This window comes from Pygoscelis adeliae, unplaced genomic scaffold (genome assembly GCF_000699105.1).
Source record: "Pygoscelis adeliae isolate BGI_AS28 unplaced genomic scaffold, ASM69910v1 Scaffold50, whole genome shotgun sequence".
Taxonomy (NCBI): domain Eukaryota; kingdom Metazoa; phylum Chordata; class Aves; order Sphenisciformes; family Spheniscidae; genus Pygoscelis; species Pygoscelis adeliae.
This window is the reverse complement of record NW_008823963.1, coordinates 203,382-223,796: the sequence shown is the minus strand read 5'-3', so window position 1 is coordinate 223,796 and position 20,415 is coordinate 203,382. Positions and strand designations below refer to the sequence as shown.

Here is a 20,415-nt window from a genome sequence, read left to right as displayed (position 1 = left end):
AAAGTAACTCTAACTTATAACTGGTCAATGAAATACTAATGTAACTGAACCTTAGAGAACCTTTTCCTCTGGCAGTATCTTCTTAAAGATGCACAGATCAAAGATAATAACTAGCTACCGTAGATATTCAAAACCAGAGACAGCCGCCCTATGCCAGCTACTAGGAAGAAAATTAACACTACCCCAGCCGAACCCAGGACACCCCCCCATGCCAGAAGTTACTACATGTATGAACTAACTTGCATACATTCTGGTCGTTACCTCAGTGTAGTATGAGTAGAATAGAGGATGCTAGACATTAACATCTCACGTGGCCAAAAAAAATTACATGATAAAAATTAAAGAGCACTGAAGGTTTAAAAAACAAAGAACAAAATGGAGCAAAGTCGAAGTCGCAAAGAAAACTTCAGTTGTCACGTTCAGCGACTTGAGTATTTACTCAAATTGAGGGTTTGACTTCTTCCTACGAGCTAGGTATCACCTATAAAATCAAGTCAACTAGAGAGAAAAAAAACCCACAAAAACCAATAAGCTGAAACAAGTATTCATACACATCGTAACACAGAAAGGGAGAAGAGGGCAGAAGCATGATTATCATCAATACACTGATGAAAGATACCACTAGCTTGCCAATGCAGTTAACTGTTACAGTACTTTAGAACTACCCCAGTAGTGAGCACCTGGAAAGATTCTCATCTTTTGTAACATCCCCCAAAAGATGCATATAGTTAATATCAGTATTACTAATCTGCACTGTTAGCTTTAACAGTCTTCTTTGAATAGCTGATCTTTTCCATCTTGCAGCACTAAACCATCACCTGTACTTTCAAAAAAAAAAAAAAATCCCAACTACACACACCTCTTTACCCTCCTCCTGTTTTGCTTATGAAGGGAACGTATCTCCCTTCTTTCCCTCACATCAAAGCATATTTAGGCCCAAAAAACTGTTATTCTATTACCTAATTTGTTTTCTTTTAGGCGTTAAAAAATCTGTCTTACTGTCTTTTGTGTTTTATTTAAATAAATAGAAGTGCCAGTGATTTTTTTTATATATAGAAAGTGTGAATCTATGCATTTTCTATTTTGCTGAGCAATTAAAAATTAGAACAGAACACACGATAACTTTATCACTAAATTATGGCAGCTTTATAAAAGGAAGTAATATACAAAAATTCTTTAAAAAGCACAATTCACATCCACTGTCAATATATTTGGGTTTTGTTTTGAAGGAAACAAAAGACTTATCTCACTTGATGCTAAACACAAATATTCTAAGAATCTATTTAGGAACACAGGCCTTTGTGCTCTGTAAACATCAGGAATCAAATCCTTTTCTCTACATGTTCTCCTTACATCTCCTTTTAGCAATCTGATACATTTTAGTATAGCCCATTTTCAGAAAAGGAAAAGAGGTAGGAAGGCAGAGAGGAAATGTTTCCTTCCGCATTCGAGCAAATTATCCATAGCAACATGCAGCATAACAGTTTTTAATTCTGCCCAACATGAATTTCCATAAAAGCAACATTCAGTCAGCAAATTTTTGGCTCTCTACAGATGCCGTCATCCACTGCAAGAGCCATTATTCACCAATTCTATTCAGTATTTTTGATCACTGCATGCAAATGTGGTAAAAGAAATCTAATCTACCTCCTCTCTGTCATTTTCCCAGAGTCCTCATTAGGAAATGTTATTTTACTGTCACTGGAAACCGGTGTTAACCATGCATTATTTCCTCGTGCAAAATACAAACGGAAGATGAATAATTTCTCTTCCCTCTCTCAAGCTCAATTTCTTCTCCTATCCTTTACGCCTCTTACCCACTCCTTTGCAAAAATTGCTTATACTTCAAAAAAAAAGCTTAATTCCTCAAGTCTATATATATATATACAGACACCCACCAAGTACTCACAATAGGTAAGCAATCTAATGGGAGCTTTTCTATCTTGTTGTTATAGTTTCCGACTCGGGGGGGGGGCACGACCAAAAACCAAAAACCCAACACCAAGAAAAAGAGGAACGTTTACCCCATTAACATCTATGCAAAATGCCTGGTAAGATTTTGTTTACTCTGCCAAAACCAGCCAGCCTAACTGTCCCTATGTAAACTGGGCTGCATGGTTGAGGGCTGCAAGGGACGAATTCCCCATTTTTACAGAAGTGCTGAACCAGCACACCAAAAGGAGAGAGCTTTCTCACGTTTGTCAAAGGACCACAAAGTAGCCGGACTGAAGAGGTGATGGGGGGATTTTGGGGAGTGTCTGTTTTATCCAACACACACCTAAGAAACTCCTTTTCCTCGCACCACTTTAAAAGTCAATCTAAATCTTTTGATAAGGTTACCCATACCATTTCCTAACTTTCTTCAACTGCGCAATATGTGTAGAAGGCATTTCGCTGGGTAAGAAAATCTCATTCCCAGGTCTACTCTTGCCTTCTGTTTCCCAGTGAGGACTATAAGATCAGCTTTCTAAATCTGCACTGTGTTCTCTGGAGTATACACACATCAACTGTAACAGAAAAGACTTTGGCATTAAATTAATTTTAACTATTCTTAATTTTTCATTTTGGAGGTGGTTTGGTTTTTTTGGTGTTTTGCGGTTGCGTTTTTTTTTGTTGTTGTTTGGGTTTGTTGTTGTTTGTTTGCTTGTTTTTTAAGGAAGGGGCTGTTCTCTGTCCTGAAATCTCTGCTCTTCTCTTTAAGGAATTTACTGATTTTTCCACCCCATCAATATTAGTTAAAAGGCCCTTATGTTCTTTTGCAAGGTTACTTCTGCTGAATTTTTAATCCAGTGAAATGTAGAAAGGCTCTGGGGTTTGTTTTGGGTTTTTTTTAGTATGTGTGTGTGCGCACATACACTTTTTTTTTCCCCCAGCCTAATTCTCCAGACGCACAGATAATAACTCCATTCAGTTTCCTTAAACACTGGCATTTGCCACCATTTGAGATGCACTTGGGTATGAGACCTCATCACAGGCTGGCAAGATGCAATTACGACATCTCAGAGACTCAAGCCCTTCTGGAAATCGGGTGAAGTATTTTAGGGTATCTCAAGTGGCATTAGACATCTAACGTTCAGGCAACAGCATTAAGCCTCTAAGATTTCTGACTAAGAACCGTAAAGCCAGGAACACTGCCAAACGCAAATCTTGAATATTAGTGGCATTAAGGAGGAAGCAGCAAGTCCTTGGCTCAGGCAGCTCTTTTCTTCTGTCTCTGATCCATACTTTGGGTATTTTTCCCCTTTTCATATGAAGTTCTTGCCTCATTGTTATGGGCAGAGTTCCATGCCCGGAGCGAAGAGCATCAGCGGCTGGGAGCCTGCCTGCCAAATCCCCGCTGTCAGTGCATCCATTTGAGGATGTTCTACTCATTAGTACAGAAGCTTATGTAAACATGGAAACCAAAGTCCTCAAATTCTCTTTTTATATACGCTCAAAATATTATCCCACCTGGAATATACTGACAAACACCAAAACATTTAAAATAATAAATTAAGAGACTTTCCAATATTTCCTATCAACTGACACCACCATTAAAGCTTAATAAAATGAAGATGTTGTTAAACTTTAATAACTTATATTGTATCTTTAGAATCAGAGCAAAGATTCTTTCTAAATCATACACCATGTGTGTGTGCATGACTGTGGTTCTTCCGCTAAAATTGCCCAAGAAAGGTTGAACGTATTGCATTGCGCTGAAGGAGAGTCTACACTGACCAGTGATTATGAACAAAGAACAGCTTATACATCAGTCAAGTTACTGCTGTACTAATCTAAAACCCAAACAATTTTGCAGTTCCCTAGGTTTTAAGTGGTTGTTACTGCAAAAGCAAATGATGAGGAAGTTCCACTTCACTGCCAGTTTTGGAAAACTGTTAGAAAGTCTTTTTTTCCTTTCTAATGCATTTGATCTTGTATCTCTCTACCCACAGGAGGACTTGCATCCCATAGGATGGATAATTAACTACATTTTAGGTACATATATGACCAACTGCTATAATACTTTTTTTTTTTTTGTAACTCTGTTGTACTTAAAAAAAAATAATTCCTTTTAAGTTTTCACTGGTAAAGAACCTGTTTTAAAAGCTGTGTTTATTTTCCTCTACAATGAAGTGGCAGTAATAACAGACAAGCAACTGTCACTTTTTATGCAGGTATTTTTAAGCACTGTCACAATAATTTCTAAGCAGACAAAGTAATGTATATGTTTAGTTACCAGGAGCCCAACAAGATACTCTTCACACTCAATACGTTGATTTTCTAGCTTAAATAGTCAAATATGTATTTCTTGCATGAGTGGGAATTCTATGTTGTGAGAAGATGCCACAGGAAATATATGTGACATTAACATCACATGTTCCCTGGGATTCCAGGGTCAACAATATGGAAAATCAGATGATTAGTCTCAAAAACTGCACATCCAGTATCTATGCCAATATCAGAACACAAAGTAATAAATGTAATCTACAAGCTGGTTTGTCAAAGTTTTAAGATTTCAGTTTAAAGCTGAAATTCTGGCCAGCAAGTTCTACCTCATAAAATCACTTTATTAATAATCAATGTCACATTAGGATGACTACCCAATAACTTGCTAAAAGACAAACACAACTGTGGGGCAACTACAGAGTTAAAAGCAGCACAAAAAAAAATCCCCCCCCCAACCAAACTCTGCTAATCCTTTTGAAAATATTCAAAGTAACACTACCAAGGAGTTACATACAAGAAAGAATGAGCCTCATATTTTAAAAATAGAAAGCAAATTTAGAGATATATATATACTGGTGAGGTTGGGGTGGGTTTTGGTTTTTGGTGGGTTTTTTTCCTTTCCACAGTATAAAGTACATCCTTGTCTTTTCCTGCAGCTTTTTTTTTTTTTTAATAAAGATCAGCATTTGAAAGCAATTTATACTGAAACAAACCTGAAGCCCTTTTTATAAATATCCATTCTAAATTCCCATTGCAGAAAAGCTGACAAGTGTAAATATAATCGAATTGAAACATTAGCCACAGGTTATGTGCTTCCAAGGGCCTCCTCGATGTAATTAGTGCACATGTTCTTTGAAAACACTATCTGATTTGTGTCAACCACATCCATAGGGAGGACTCAAACTTAGGTAGTGAAAAAAGAGATTGTTGTGATGATGATGGACACCAGCATCACTTAAGTGCTGCAATGGAACGTCTTTTCTGGAATGCGCTTTGGTTTTGATTTTTTTTTTAAACCAGGATCACATTCAAAGTTTATTACCTCTGTTCAAGATTCACTATTCATCCACCAATTTTTCAGAGCGTCCTACATAAAAAACCTCAAACAAAGCAATGTCTGAAGTCCAAAGCTCTTCACAATGAGCTGCTCGGGTACAACATTCCTCACTGACATCTCTGAAGCAAAAGAGTAATTAGCAAAGAAAAGTAGCGTCTTGAATCTGTTATTTATAGTAAGGAAAATGAATTTACATTCAGTACTAGCATTAAAGTAGTAATAATGTATGCTTCATAAATAAACTCTTAAATATAACTGTCAGTTTTAATAATCAAATGTGTGCTTGGAACCACAGAGTACATACCAAAATAGTGAAGTGGGTTTCAGTAATTATATAACAACCTAAGGGAACAGAAATTCAGTATTTCTTATCTTTACAATGTAGGCTGTTTTGAGCATTTAGAAAACAGTCCATCCATTTATTTAAGAAAAAAACAACAAACCAACACCAAACCACATCTTCAGCACCACTGTCCAATTTGTTTTTAAGAGGAAAGTCAGTGGATATACTTTCATGCTCGAGGATATGCTACTGAAAGAGACGTATGTTATCTTATTGCAAAAATAAGAATGAGATCCTAGCTCACAATTAAGGGACTTCAGTGTTGTAGCTGGAGATCTTTTGCTTGGAAAAAAGCTAAAAAGGTTCAGTACAAGAGCTGTTACTAAAATGAACATTAGCCAATTTCAATTTACACATCCCTGTTCTCCAGGCGTGGTTTAGAACAAGCACCATCTATTTGACTGTTCAATATTCAGCAGGCATCTGCCAACCAGGTCTTGCACAAAATAGCCACAAATGTTACCTTCTGCTCAGCAAAGTCAGCTCAGTTCTCACTTTAAACTATTAAGAGATCCTTGCCAGTGTTGTCCCCGACAATATTCTCAGATCTCAAAAATGAAATATTTAAAGATTTAATGAAAGCTAATTACTGAACTGCTATACTCAGCAGAAAATTTAAATTCAGTTCAGCAAAACGTTTGGCATGGAAAAATAAACTACAGGAACAAGTTAGCGCTCTGTCACAGTGTAACAGACCTGCCATTCATTCAGTCAGAGTTGTGGTGAATATTTCCATTAAAAAACTTGTTTATCAAGAATTTATTATGGGAGTTATTGAGCAGCTACACCTCAAACTGACTTGGCAGACAAAATTCTCTAAATTCAAAGAGCTTTTCTATTACTTAAAAAAAAAAAAAAAAAAGGAAAAAGGGAAAAACTGTTGCATCCCTTCACAAACACAAGATGGCTTTCAAAAGCGTACTTTCTACTCTTAATTCCCACAATCAGATATAACTCCCCACCAGGTAAGTCTTCCCAATGTTCGGTCCATTTTCCAATTTCTGTGTTTCAACCCGCAAGTCACACTTTTGTTTTTGACTGCCTCAGCAAGCATCCTTGAAATATCAGGAAACTTCATTGCTCCACCTGACCTTCACCTACCAAAATCTGCTGCTGCTGAAGTTCAGCAGACAAAAAACCCAAGTCCCCAACAATTTGAAATTACGACATCTGTAGCCCCAATCAGCCACTGACTTCAGAAAGGCAAAATACTGCATCTTTGCGGACACTGTGGCAATAGAAGCTAAAATATAATAAACTTTGAAATGGCTTACAATGATAGCTCCAACAATGTTAAACTTAAGTCTGAACAGGTAGCTTCATTCTAATTGGTGGCCTTCCTTTGAGGAAGCAACAGAATACAAGATGTTCCCTTTCTTCTAAAACTAAAATGCATTTCTTCAATAAACAGAAATAACAACAACAACAACAAAATCATAGCATCCTCTACTGCTGGGGCTGTTCTTAACACAGCAGGTAGACGTAACTACCTTAAGCCGAGCTACAGTTTTCCAGGGCACAATAATGAACACTATCTTCCCACCTTCTGCACAGATAATTAGTACTTACTGGTTCCCCCAGTTCCCTTACCATTGAGGTAATACATATCAAAAAATATTTTCTTCAGACCTGTGCATGCCATTTTTTAAGTAACAGTGCTGACCTATGACACTTGCTAGCAATGCTTTCCAAAATTGCCATTCTGCATTTGACTCATCTTAATCCACCCAAGATCAACATTTGCTGCTTACAGTTACCCTATTCATAATGTAGATGCATATAATTCTTTTAAAAAAAAACAAAAACACATAAATTGGACAACATTTACTTAATAACTCTGAAAAGGAAAATTTGATCAAAAAGAAATCAATTAATTCATACATCTGAGTTGAAAAATATGTATTTTTTTAAACTATTGGCACAGGATAAAAAAAGATTCTGCCTTTAATCCAAGGAGGTATGGCAGTCATATTCCTCAACACATGCATCTTGGAAAGCTAACTAAGAAAGTCTTTTAAAGCATAGCCATCAACTGAGAGAGTAATTTGACATCTCAAACGACAAACTTGAGTTTCATAGGTCAGACTAGTTTGGAACAACATAGTAACAAGGAAACTACTGATCCTCACCGTTGCGCTTAAGCCAAGGTGAAGACTTAGCCTTTGATTATGTACCAAGGCACAGAAGTTGACTAATTAGATTCAGTTCAGGACTGCAAAAAGGGCTGCTTCACAAGAAAAGCATCCAGTCAAACTGATCCAAAGAAATTTTGCTCTACCAGACTATAGTTACTGGCCTCAAAAGAACACATAAGGTATGCGAAGAAAGGAGAGAAGGAATCCACTAACATAGCAACACTTAAACAGACACTAAATAAACAATTTATTTTACAAGTCTTGGCCTACTATGTTGGCAAGACAGTAAAAAGCAAAGCAGCAAATGAGTCTCAATAAAACTAAAGGATAACTACACTCTAAAGCACAAACTCTATTATCCTTAATTAATCTGACTAGTAGCTAAAAAGAAGTCACCTTTAGTCCTCTAACAAATCACGGCTATTTGTATTTCAAGAGCACCCTCCCCCTTTTTTTTTTTCTCTTAAATTTTAATTTTTTTAAATAGGTCAACTTGGAGTCTTAGCATGATGACTTTTTTCAAGCCCTAAAGCTACAGCTAAAAAACATTACCCTGCAGAGTTCCCAGCTTTCAGGTCTGGGGACATTGTGATGTCTCCAGCAAGATTTCTGATCTGGACAATCAAGGGACCGAGGCTGCAGGGCACAACATACTGTACCACACACCATGCTGTACAATTGCTCTGTAATTAGAAGCAGACCAACCAAATACAAATAGAATCAAATTGGTTTCTTTTAAATTCTCTTATGAACTGCCAGAGAAGCACTGGTTTTGAATTTCACTTATCAAAATGGCTCTGGATTAAATTAAAAAAAAAAAAAAAAAAAAAGAGCAAGACAAAATTTACAGTAGTAAAAGAATTAGAGGGAAGACACTAATGATGAGTTTCAGCTGAACTCCAAAGACTCTATGTCATTTCACTTTAGTTTATAATGATAGCCCCAAATTCTATCTTCGAGCATTCTTGGCAAACAAGCAGCTTTAGATATGAGACCAAAGGCAAATAATTACTAACCTTTCTACATTGACTGGCTTGTCAAATTTAAATAGAATATAATCCCCAGCAACTGGTGTGACAGCCCAGAAAAAATCTTCCCCTACGTAGGTTTTTTCTAGCGTATGCCCTTGGTAGACTTTTAAAGATGTCGAAACCTCTGCAGGTGGATTCACGTGGATTTTATGCAGTAATGGTTTCAGGAAGTCTTTATCCTAATTGAAAGAAAGACAAACATCATGCTGGTCAGACAACCTGTTTTATTATGTTCTTTTCCCAAGTGGTTACACTTAAAACAAACACTTGCATCAAATGGAAAGCAAATGCATTACTCATTTTTGGGTGTATCAGATCTTGTACTGATTAATAAGATGAAGATGAACATGCCATTAAAGTAAAAAAAATTAGAAAAAATATCCCCTAGCAAAAATCCACAAAAATAAGCTGAGATTAGCACTTCTTATACTTGATAGTAACCAGTTTAAATCAGATTTCATTCCAACTGGAGTAACATACAACATGCTTGAAAATGCCAGACAACAAGAAAATGCCTGTTTTCGCAAAGGCTACAAAGTTTTTCATTTAATCAGCCTGCTCTGGAAAGGAAGGAAAATTTTAGCTACTAACTGTGAGTTTCTGGATCTTCCCTGCTAGAGAGGAGTGGAGGCCAACATGCTGGAAAAGAGAAGGCCTGAAGCGTATCCGTAGGTTAGATTTCTGCCGATCACAATGTTTTGAAATGGGGGGGGGGGGGGGTAAAAAAAAAAAAAAAATCACATTAGTAAAACCAACACAAGGTTGCTGAGTTTTTAGTGCAAGTATGTGATGTTACGTGAACCAAAAAGACTCAGCAAGAACCCAGACCTATTTATCCAGTTGTTCTTGTTTTCATTCCAGAAATCTACCAAGACTGCTGTGCAAACATAACACTGTTCAAGGTTCTCGCATGGAACCTGTTGATGCAGTCTTTCAGCAAGGCTGCTACTTGAGAAACGAAGGACCAAAATTCAAAGTTTATTCCCCATTCGGAACCTTCCCTATAACTGCTATCCAAGCAGTGGCATTCTGCAGAGCCTCAGTGTGGGTTATGTGAATGAGTTTATTTTAGAACTGTTACACACAGAAACTAACTAGACTTTTGCTTTTCATCCTACTGCATCCATCTCCAAAACCTGAAACAATAACAGTTATAACGCCTCTGAGAACTGTCTCTCCAAAGTTCTTTTTGAGATTAAAATCTTGGTAGGAAGGAAGAAAAACTCTTTCAGGACATGCAGTAACCATACTACACAGTAAGTATGCTAGCCTCCAGCTCACCAAAACCAACTCATTCACCATCATGAAAACATTTTAGAAGCTTTATAATAAAAACGAACTTACAGCATCTTTCTCAGGGTTACACACTTTCACCCAGAGGATATGGTCCAGCAGCCAATCAATAGGTTTCTCCTTATAAAACATAAATATGAACTCTACAATAAGAGTGATATCTGGAGACTGGAACATTTTACCTGTGATGACATTAAGAATAACTGGAGTTATTTTAGATTAAAGATAACATTGTCTTTTGAAATCAGTGAGACAATAGATAAGTTTGTGCCAAGACAAGAAACGTTAGCAATGAACAACTTGAAATCTCAATGTTATTAAAAGCTCCATACCTTTCAGCTATGCAAAACTAAGTAAAACAACTATTCAAACAAGAACTCGTAATATATCTTCCTGCTATCAAAATATTCAATGTATACTACAACACAGTCTCCTTAAGAACAGAAACTGTCAGTCTGCAAAAATGGAGAAAGAAGAGTTATGGATTCGTGCCTATTATTGTCCATGCCATGTGTAAGCTTCAAGCATCTGAGACAAGGAGCTGTCAACAAGTGTTATCTGCCCAGTCACACAAGTGCAGCTTTTGCAGGTACAAAAAGCAGAGATGGAACACCTACCACTAACTCCAGATCCTTCTCTGTAGAAAAATCAAAGGGAAAGAAGGAAGCTACTAGAACATAACCAGAGACAACACAACTTATAAAAAAAAGAGATATCACATAGCAGCGATGGGAGTTTTTTCTGAAATGCATAGGCCATCAGCAAACTCATACTGATGGCATTTCCAACTAGCCACACTCAAAGCAGTCAGCTGCCTAGTAGAAAGTCTAAGTCCCTCCCACAAACAGAAACTGCAGAACTTCTTCACTGAGTACTGCCATGACTTTGGGAACATGACTGTTCCAAAACAGCACACTGCTGGGTCAAGTACAGACGGACTTCTGGGTGGCGCTGTGCTACAGGATTCTTGGGGACCCTGCAAACTGTGAGGCTTAAAGGAGGCCTTGGCAAAAGAAGAAAACTTACCGTTGATGAAGAAAGTCTATTTACTATCAACAAGAGCAACTTTTTCCACGGCTGTGGAATGCACTTCACTGCCAGTCCAGGTGTCTGAAGAGAAAGGTGGCTAATCTACTGGGCTATTTTGTTAAACTGAATGCAGCACTTAAGAAAGGTGCCTTATATGAAGACACTGCTACCAGGACCAACACGTAACTGGGAGTGGGGCAGCCCAAGGCTGAAGACAGACTGACAACAAGTGCTTGTACCAGGACTGAGGGCCAGCTAAACTCCCAAAGGCCGTTCCAGAGTTGAGGGCAAATTCAGAAAACATCATGAGGTTTGCAGATTAAGTCTGCCTCTACTTTGCTAGGCTACAATGGAGGAGGCAAGGGAGAAAGACATTACATGATAATGAATCTCTTAGGAGGACACTGGCCGAAGTGATTCAGTTCTGCAGATGGTGCTGAGATGTGGGCAGTGCTGACTTAGACAGGCATGGGCTCTTGGGGCACGTGTGCACTAATGGGTCAGAGTCCAATAGAAGCTCTTCTCCAATGCAAGTCTTCTGTCTGTCCACACTTGGGAGTTCTGTACAACACACTAACACACAGCACTTAGGCATCTGAAATGTTTTTTTTCCACTTGTAATCTATGCGGCCTTCATAGGCTTTTTAAATAACAAGTTCCACAAGTGGTAGAGGTCCTCATATTTTCTCCTTCTACATTTAGGAAGAACAGCTGGAGTAGACATCAAGAACAGGTTCCTCTCTGAGGTGGCAAAAACACTTCCCACACTCAACAGAAAACAGGATTTGGTTCTCATCTACAAGAGGACAAAATTCTTTGGAAAGGCCACTAAGGAGCTGTATAGTCTGGATGACAAACAAATAGGGAACAACGTTTTATATGAAGCTTAAACACCATCAGCAGTGTAGCACTCTACTTGAGCAGGTGGCTGAGCGGAAATGAAGAAGTGGTGCAAGCAGTCTACCTTATTTAGCCATTAAGGAGGACATTCGCATTTATATAAACAGAAGAGAGGATATACCTGAAGTATCACCCTGAACCAGTACTACACAGAAGGCAAAAAGTTTTCTAGTCTTAACTGACTAGGAACATACATTTCCACTGTGAATGTTCATGCAGACTATCACTCAGAGCCAGACGTTCAGTTACTTCTCTTTCTTTTGAGGCTCAATGAAGTCTGTAATTCATAGAAGATTATCTCAAGGCAGGATAAAAAAAAACCAAGGAGCTGGGAGTTCAAATCCCTGTTGTAACAGGGATGGAAAACTTCTCTACTGAAACAAGTGACTGAGCCTAGCACATTATACAACATCTCAGAGTAGATATAGAATGCCAGGTTGTTAGCTTACATATATTAGCAACGAGGACATTTTTAAGGGAAAGCATCAAAGTTGCAGGAGCCCTGTTACGTGTGCTCTGACACTGCCAGGTATCAGACTCTTACATGTGGAGATTTGCTTTGAAAATGCCAGGATCTCGAATTGCAAGATCCTTTATTTCCTCAAAAAGAGGATAGATACCTAGGAGATGACCCAAAGGGCCTCGTACTTTCCAGAAAACAGGTCTGATGCGATCTCATTCCCTTATGACTTGTATGAAATTGTATAAGAACGTAGCCAATGAAATAATACTTATTTTGGAATTCTGAAATGAGTTTGGAGAGGTCTGAGCAAGGCTACACCATGATGCAGTGCAATAAACACGGAAGAAGCATCTGACAGAAGTCCCAATTATTTCATCTGTTGGAATGATGCTATATTCATAAAGCAGACCATTCACACAGTGGGGTGGAGAAGTAAACGTGGTAAGACATTAACTGACCTGACATTGCTAAATCAAAGTTGTCCCTTACAAAAACCTTTAATTTGGCTGTTTATAAAGCAAAAACATTGACATCACTTGTAGGTGCTTGTTGCAATTAGGTCCTCAAATAGGCATTCTCCACTTGAAAATATTCTGTAACTAAAATTTGAAGCTCCCACTAAACAAGGGACAACTCCTACTAAACTAGGGACAACTGCAAAGCTTTCTTCTTTAAAGACATAAGAAAGATGTTACAATTTTTATTAGTGTATTGTTACTATTTACACACTATATTGTTGTCATATTGTTTAACATTATTTGTGGAAGTAAATATTTAAAAATGGGTAGGAAACAATCATATGATTTGTACAATGTTGTGTAAAATATTCATGCAGAATAACAGCTCTTTCAGCTTGTCACACTTCCAACTAAATGGGCTCCCAATTTTCCTGGTGATTCATCTCTGCCTACTGCTTTCAATAGCATAGGGCAGAAGAGAAAAATATGAGAAACCCTAATCAAACACCAGCTGAAAAATGGGACTAATCAGATGTTTCTGGGATGTTTATGGGACTGAAACCATCATTTCTAGATGACACCTGCTGAAGTAGTCTGTCAGTCATGCCTGCTTCCATAGGAAGTGGACCTTTCCATGTGGTGTCAGAGAGATGCGCAATATCATGAGACTCAGAAGACAAAACCATCCCCACATTATTGCTCCAATCTCAGTGGAGACAGACTGACTGAAGAGAGAGTTTATCCTCTTCCGGGAGGCATACACAGTCATGCTGCTCTGGAATCCTTTTCTTCTACCCAAGGACAGAGCAATAGAACCACACTGTACATTTTTTCCTTTGACTAGCTCATCTTCTGAAGAGCACAAGGATTACAGTCTACAGTTGTCATCTATGGTGAAAAGACACTCACAGACCACGTCACTCAAAACCTGAACATTAAGGTACAGGATCCTTACCTACAATGAAATAAGCAGAGAACAAGACTAAAGGTAAGAGTAGGAATTTACTCTTTTCCCTAATTTAAGTTACCCTAATTTTACCTAAAATAGAAACAGGATAGGAACAAACAAATTATTTACTTCCATATGGCAAACTTGTCTAGGCCCAGAGGCACTTTCCTCTAGGCCTGGATTGGCATACCACTGTCAACCATGCAGTCAACCACCCCTGACTCAGGGAATAATCTAGTTAACATGGTGATGTCACAGGATGCACTGGGGCAGGGGGAGGGAAAACAAACAACAACCCAAACCCTAATACATCCAACTGCAACCAGTCAGAGTATGCTAGGTAAGCATCAGCTGGCTGTACCTGCACTAGCATCTTCAGACCCAACTGGCCTCTCTACATTACACTGCCCAGCATCGTGGAAGGGTTCAACAGTGCAGGCAAAGCCTTCTCACTTGAATTCGTAATGATCACTGGAGCGAAGATGGACAGGCAACACCCTGCTCCTGAGACAAGCCCTCGTCTTCCTTCAGTAACCAAGGACAGACATCCACACACTACTGGCTGAAATGCTGTCACCACCTTCCACACCCAGCTTGGCACAGCTCTGCCCCAGCTCCTTGCCCTTCAGTATAACACAGCATCCCTCATCTGCCAATTCTGTCTCAGGACACCATCAGCACAGCACAGCAGTACTGCCATGGATCAATGTCCCCCTTTTCTCCCCCAGAAGACTTCCTACCCCAGCTCAAAAACAGGCCTCTGCAGTGAAACCCCTGGTAAAACAGGTCTTCAAAGCTCTGGACCCCTGACTGTCCACAGCTACTCCTTGTGATGGAAAGCAGCCCAGTACAACTCCTACTCCACAGATCCGACACCCCAGCCCCTCTGAATCCAAATCAGCCAAGCCCTTGCCTAGCCTCTCCTGAGCAAGGGTAGCAGCAGCCTGGCTTCCCTAGGGCATAGCCATAGCCCAAAAACAAGAAGCAGCATTTGCCAAGGTCCTGCAGTCCCGTGGCCCCCCATGTAGCTGCAGGTGAGGAAAGCACTGTGAGCCATGGAGCTGCCATCCAAATCCAGCCTACAAAAAGACACTTGGCCATCCCCAATATGCAGTCAAAAGTCATCAAGCCAAAGAGACCTAAGCAAAAACTGCAGTCAACACGCACTGCCTCAAACCAAAATACAATGTGAAAGAATTGAAGCAATGGCTCATCTTGCACCATGTTCATGCACTTCGTACAGTGCAGGAGAACAGACATAAATCGAGGAGACTCTGCTGACAAAATTTCAGAGGTTTCAGATTCTGAGTGCATACAACCTACCCTTGGAAAGAAACTTCAAAATCCAAAATAATTAAGACTCAAAGGTAAAATCTTGCTCCATAAATCCCTAGAGATTTACAAAATGTGGAAGATTTCCTCCATATTATTTATCTATATTGATAAAAATGAGAGCCAGGACTGAAAAAAAAGATATTGTGGAACATTTTCTGCTATTTATTGTGCCCTGCCAAGACTTCTATCTGATTTTCAGTCCATTTAAATGCTATCCTTAATGAACTATTCTGGCCCTCTCAGTATTTTGCTGGCAAGTACAAGACACACACAAAACAGAAAACTTTGTTTTCTACAGTTCTCTGAACTGCAAATATCTAAATCATTCATTTTCATTCTTCCGCATAAACATCATTAAATGTACTCAGTCTACACCAACAATAATTTTATACCTACAAGCACATATTCTAACTATAGTTGAAGTCTTTCAACGCTTTCCCTATTAATGATATGCAAATTACTGGCATTAAAACCAGAACCTCTTTGAAGTTATTTAAATCTCAAATATTTGACTTGATCTACTCTTCTCCAAACTTCAACTATGTGGACAGCTTGAGCAAAACTGTAATCAGAACAACTTAAATAATCAGAACAACAGGCCTTAAAACATCAGGGCACAGTAAGATTCAGAGGAACTGTATAAGACAACCAAAAGGCTGATTTCAGACCGCTCCATTAAAGAAGTTCGTGACAGCTGGCATTATAGCTACAACGCAGAGTATTCCAGATCCTCTGGAAAACACTTCAGCTCACAGGCAGTCGGAAGACAAATCAGTACTTCTCATAAAAGCTAGTAGGACTTTCCTGTGTTGTGTCAGGGACCACAGTGCAAACCAGAATCCAGAAGAGCAAAAGATGCGTCTCCTTCCACAGAACTTCTTAGGGAAACAGCACACATCTCACCCATTATTTATTAGATACTTGACAGCTCTTAAGACTATGCTTCCAGTATTAAAAAAAAAACCAAAGGAAGCAACTTCTGCTTTGTGGTAGAGGTGACAGAATTCTATCATCCTGCTGTCAGCCTAAACAGTTGCATTTGCCACTTCCTCATGTAGTACTTGCATAAATTAGATTTTCAGTTCAGAAATACACTATGACAAAAAACATTTTTACCTAGTGAACTCGCAAGCTGATACACATTTCCAATAGCTTACAGCAAATCAGCTACACGCCTCCTTTTTAGAGATTATTTCTAAATCAGTGGCATCTAGGCAATTCAGTGATCTATTTTCTCTCTTAAGACATCGACACATAAAACTTATCCCCAGTTACAAACAGCTACTTTTTCTCTTCTCCATAGCTATCCACATTACCAAATTACCATAGTATCAGTCTGCATCAAGATCCATAAAGGGATAGCAGAGATGAGGCAAATCTACATTACTTGCATAAAATTTCTATGCAATATATGGTTATAGCACACCAATGTGTCTCAAAGCCAGAAGTTTTAGTCACTTTCATGAGTACTGATTTTTCTCTCAAAACGTAAAAGCAGGAAAAGTAGCTAAATTGGGAGAAAAAATCTAATTTCATTTTCTAGGTAGAAAAGCAACATTAAGATGTGTAGCCATAGCTAAATGCATCTGGCATTCTACTGATATCATCTAATTAAAAGGAGGCAAGCAAATATGATACAGGGAACAAAGAACAGGGACGCAAGCATCAGGAGCTAACAACTAAATTTAACTACAACTACTTTCAGAGCCTACACTGAAAAAAAGTACATAGTGAAGAAAAACAACTTTAAAATATTTTTAACAGTTGTGCAGGTGATTAAGCCAAATCTCAGTATTTGATGCTGGTATTCAATCAGCCTCTGCAGCCACAGAATTGCAGAGAATTGCAAGGGGCTCCCCAACAGAAAAGACAGATCTATTTAGGGCAAAAGCTCCAGTAAATTATTTAAACGCTTATTTCTCCAGAATAGGCAGCTCCATTTCCTGTTTCTCCCTTCCACCTCTGAGGCCACAAAACCAGTCCCAGAACTATTTCAGCAACAGTGCATCTCTGTTGGTAGCCCAAGGCAACCAAGCAGATCGGTTACGTGGTGGTCAGATAGGTAAGGAGACTTCCCTCTGCCTGTTTTCCTCTCCTCTCCATTGTTTCTATAGGTTAGGCTGACAGGCAGATGTACGAAGTACATTTTGTACATTTTGTACCCTAACATAGCATATTTAGGAGATAACTACTGTTTTCCTTTCTACTCAGTGAATCTCTGAGACCCTGAAATTCAGGGAACTATTGCCTCAGCAGCACACCTGATGCTGAGCTAGAAACAGGATAGTACTCGCCATTCACACAGTGCCAACATGCTCAGTTCTCAGTGCTACCATTATGGGTCACTGAGCTAAAAATGAAGCCGTTCTCTGGAAAGTAGATCCAAAGTAAAAACAGGAGAACAACAAGAATTTCCAAGAGAATGACAGAACTCAGGACTGCACTTTATCTGTTACATGTAGGATTTTCTTCCTGTTCTGAGCTCAACTTACAGCCTTTGGAATCATTTATGTTGACTACATACAGGAATCTCCACAGTCTGACTTAGCTTTTGATTTTTCTTTGCATATCTCCAGCTTAGCGCTTTTAAACAGATTATGACACATCACTGCAGTAATGAAATAACCTTTTGATTTGTAAAATCCCTTCAAAACTTCTCTTTTATTGCTTTTCTGTTAAGTCTAATACCTCTCAATAAAAACGTTAGTGTAAGAGCAAAGAACCATAAAGTAATTTCAACAGGACCCTGGTAGTCAATTCACAACAGCCCGAGATGCTGCATTAGCTTCTCTCACTGTTGTTCACTGCAAATGACAGATAGACTCAAACTATACCTAAGAAGGAGCAGACTGTCACAACTTCTTGATGGAGTAGAAAGGTAGCAACAGAACAGGCTTTGCAACCAACACAAACTGATGCCTGCTGATTCTTGGAAATTTTGGCACAGACACCAACGAAGTTGTTTTAGGTGGAGTTAGTCTGCGTGCTTTTTTTCTTTTACTTCAGTCAGTTGTGTTTTAATGACATTTTTGTTTTAATGGCAGCTAAATTAAAAGTCATTCCTTGCAGTTCGACTGTTAGTATTTTTATAAATTAATTAACTTTTGGTTATAAAAATGCCCTCTTTTCCAACAGTTTGAGTTTGCCTCAGTCATACAAAAGCGCATGAAACAACTGGGAAAAAAAAACAACCAACCCATGATTTAAACCAGAGTTCCTAAAAAAGCCAATTAATTTCTACTTCTTGGTCTATTTCCAGCACAAAGAAGATCGCTTTGAAATCAGATCACTATTAATTCACGGAGTCTGAGGATGAATGGGTTCTTTCGAACTACTAAATTGAACTTTTTCTTACCAATGAAACCCAGCTGAGAAAATTCTAGAATCATCCAATCTTCAGAAGCGAGCTGAAGTGCAAAATTTTTTATTGTGCTGAAATAATTCTGCTTGACAACGATGTCATCTTCAAGCTAGAGGAAGGCAGCAGCGATATCAACATAAATTAAAAAAAAGCACTAGCAAAGCAATAGGAAAAAGTACAGCTAGGAAATACTGATTTGTAATATATTGCTAACACATAGCCATATATTTCTAATGCAAGAGCTGCTATAAAACCTAGATGCTATAGCCAAGAATAACTATTGTAGGGATCACAGTCTGTCTAGTTGTGGAGCACTAATGCAGAATCTTTCTGTAGTAAGAATCCACAAATGTAACTCAACTTATTACTTCAGAACATTGCTTTTCTAGCTTCTCTCTTCAGAGAAAAATCATCCATGAAATAAAGTTAGACTAAGTGACATCATCAGTAGAACAAGTAGAATATCTGTATTATTTGTACACAAACGTGACTTTCTTTACTCATGCACCTAACATCACCGAAAGAATTTCTCCTCTGAGACAAGAAGCTAAGAGACACGTCTACAGAGGTGGGATCCATTTCACCTGGCTTTAGCTGTCCAACAGAAGAACATATTCCAAACTAATCATCTAGTCTGGGCAGCAGAACCACCAAGATGTGGCGCTACAATGCCTTTAACTCATATTAAGTGCAGGCCACTGCTTTAAGGATCCTGCTTCTGCTGTACTTTCTCCCTGTGCATTTATGCTCCCCCCCCTTGTTCTGGTACTAGTATTTGCGCGACTGCCTAGTTTCAAAAAGACTGTCTCATGTTATTGGCTGTGCAGCTTCCAGGAGAGCTGAGTCTCCAACAGCTCTCCGAGAGCAGTCAGCATAGCTTTGTAAAAACTAGATGAGATGAGTGGGGCTTTATACCCAAAGGACACAGTCCCAAACTCTAAATATAGATCATAAGCGCAGTTACTCACTAAGTCTGCAATACCTGTAGGTAAGGTTTCTACTTCAAAGCAGCAAGACACGATAGGAACAATTCTGAGCTAAATTAAATTTAAGAAGAATTGCTTAACTCTGTTCTTGAAAACCTCTTTAAAAAAGAAAAAAGAAAAGTCTAGCAACACATTGAAAACATATCTATACAACACAGTCATATTAAAGTGATGCTGCACTTGCCTTCAAAAGAAAGTAAAAATGGATTTTAGCTCAATTTCCACTCAAAACTATGCTGGTGCTTTTTGCCTAGATGACTCAACAGTAACTCATTTGGGGGACAAGGAAAAAACAGTAGTTAAGCTGTCTGCATTCCTTCACTTTTTTTACTAAGCATCTTAAGATAAAGTAAGTTTCACAGGACAAATTACTTTCTACTTCAGAGACTGTCCTCCGCAAATTACTTCCCCATATACCATAACCTCCATACTTAATGCCCTCCTTCAACTATGGAATCAAGTTATCTCTGTTCTGCGTAGGTCCTTCTGATGTGTCCAACAGCATAATTTCTGGAGACGCATTTGAAAACATCTCAAAACAAAGAAGAGAAATTTACCTGAATGTAATAAACCCCCTTCTTCTGGGCATACATCATAAGAAAACAATAATCCAAGTTTTGTTTTGTTCTCCATCTGAAATTAAATTAAAAGCTTAAGGATTATGAAAGAAGTTATTTCAGTACACACTGGCAATGCAAAGTAAATCTCACTATGAAGAATGACGCATATTAGTGAAATGTTAGGACAGCTGCTTTTGGCATTGTTCGCTCAGGAAATCCTCTGTCTGAAAAAAAGGAACAAAGCTTTTGCCTTATGGTTTAATACAGACATAAAACTGCTTTAACTTGAATCTGATTTTGTGAAAACTA

General features: G+C 38.5%; 1 protein-coding gene across 1 annotated transcript in view; it reads right to left on the bottom strand.

Moving 5' to 3' along the window:
• Positions 1 to 20,415, bottom strand: part of MGAT4A (mannosyl (alpha-1,3-)-glycoprotein beta-1,4-N-acetylglucosaminyltransferase, isozyme A) — an 86,941-nt gene that overhangs the window by 9,816 nt on the left and 56,710 nt on the right. Inside the window, exons 7-11 of the mRNA XM_009323569.1 lie at positions 20,104 to 20,179; positions 18,555 to 18,669; positions 10,119 to 10,247; positions 9,364 to 9,473; positions 8,758 to 8,951 (exon numbers count right to left, since the gene is read on the bottom strand). Coding sequence (XP_009321844.1) covers positions 8,758 to 8,951; positions 9,364 to 9,473; positions 10,119 to 10,247; positions 18,555 to 18,669; positions 20,104 to 20,179 — 624 coding nt within the window. The remainder of the gene's footprint in view (positions 1 to 8,757; positions 8,952 to 9,363; positions 9,474 to 10,118; positions 10,248 to 18,554; positions 18,670 to 20,103; positions 20,180 to 20,415) is intronic.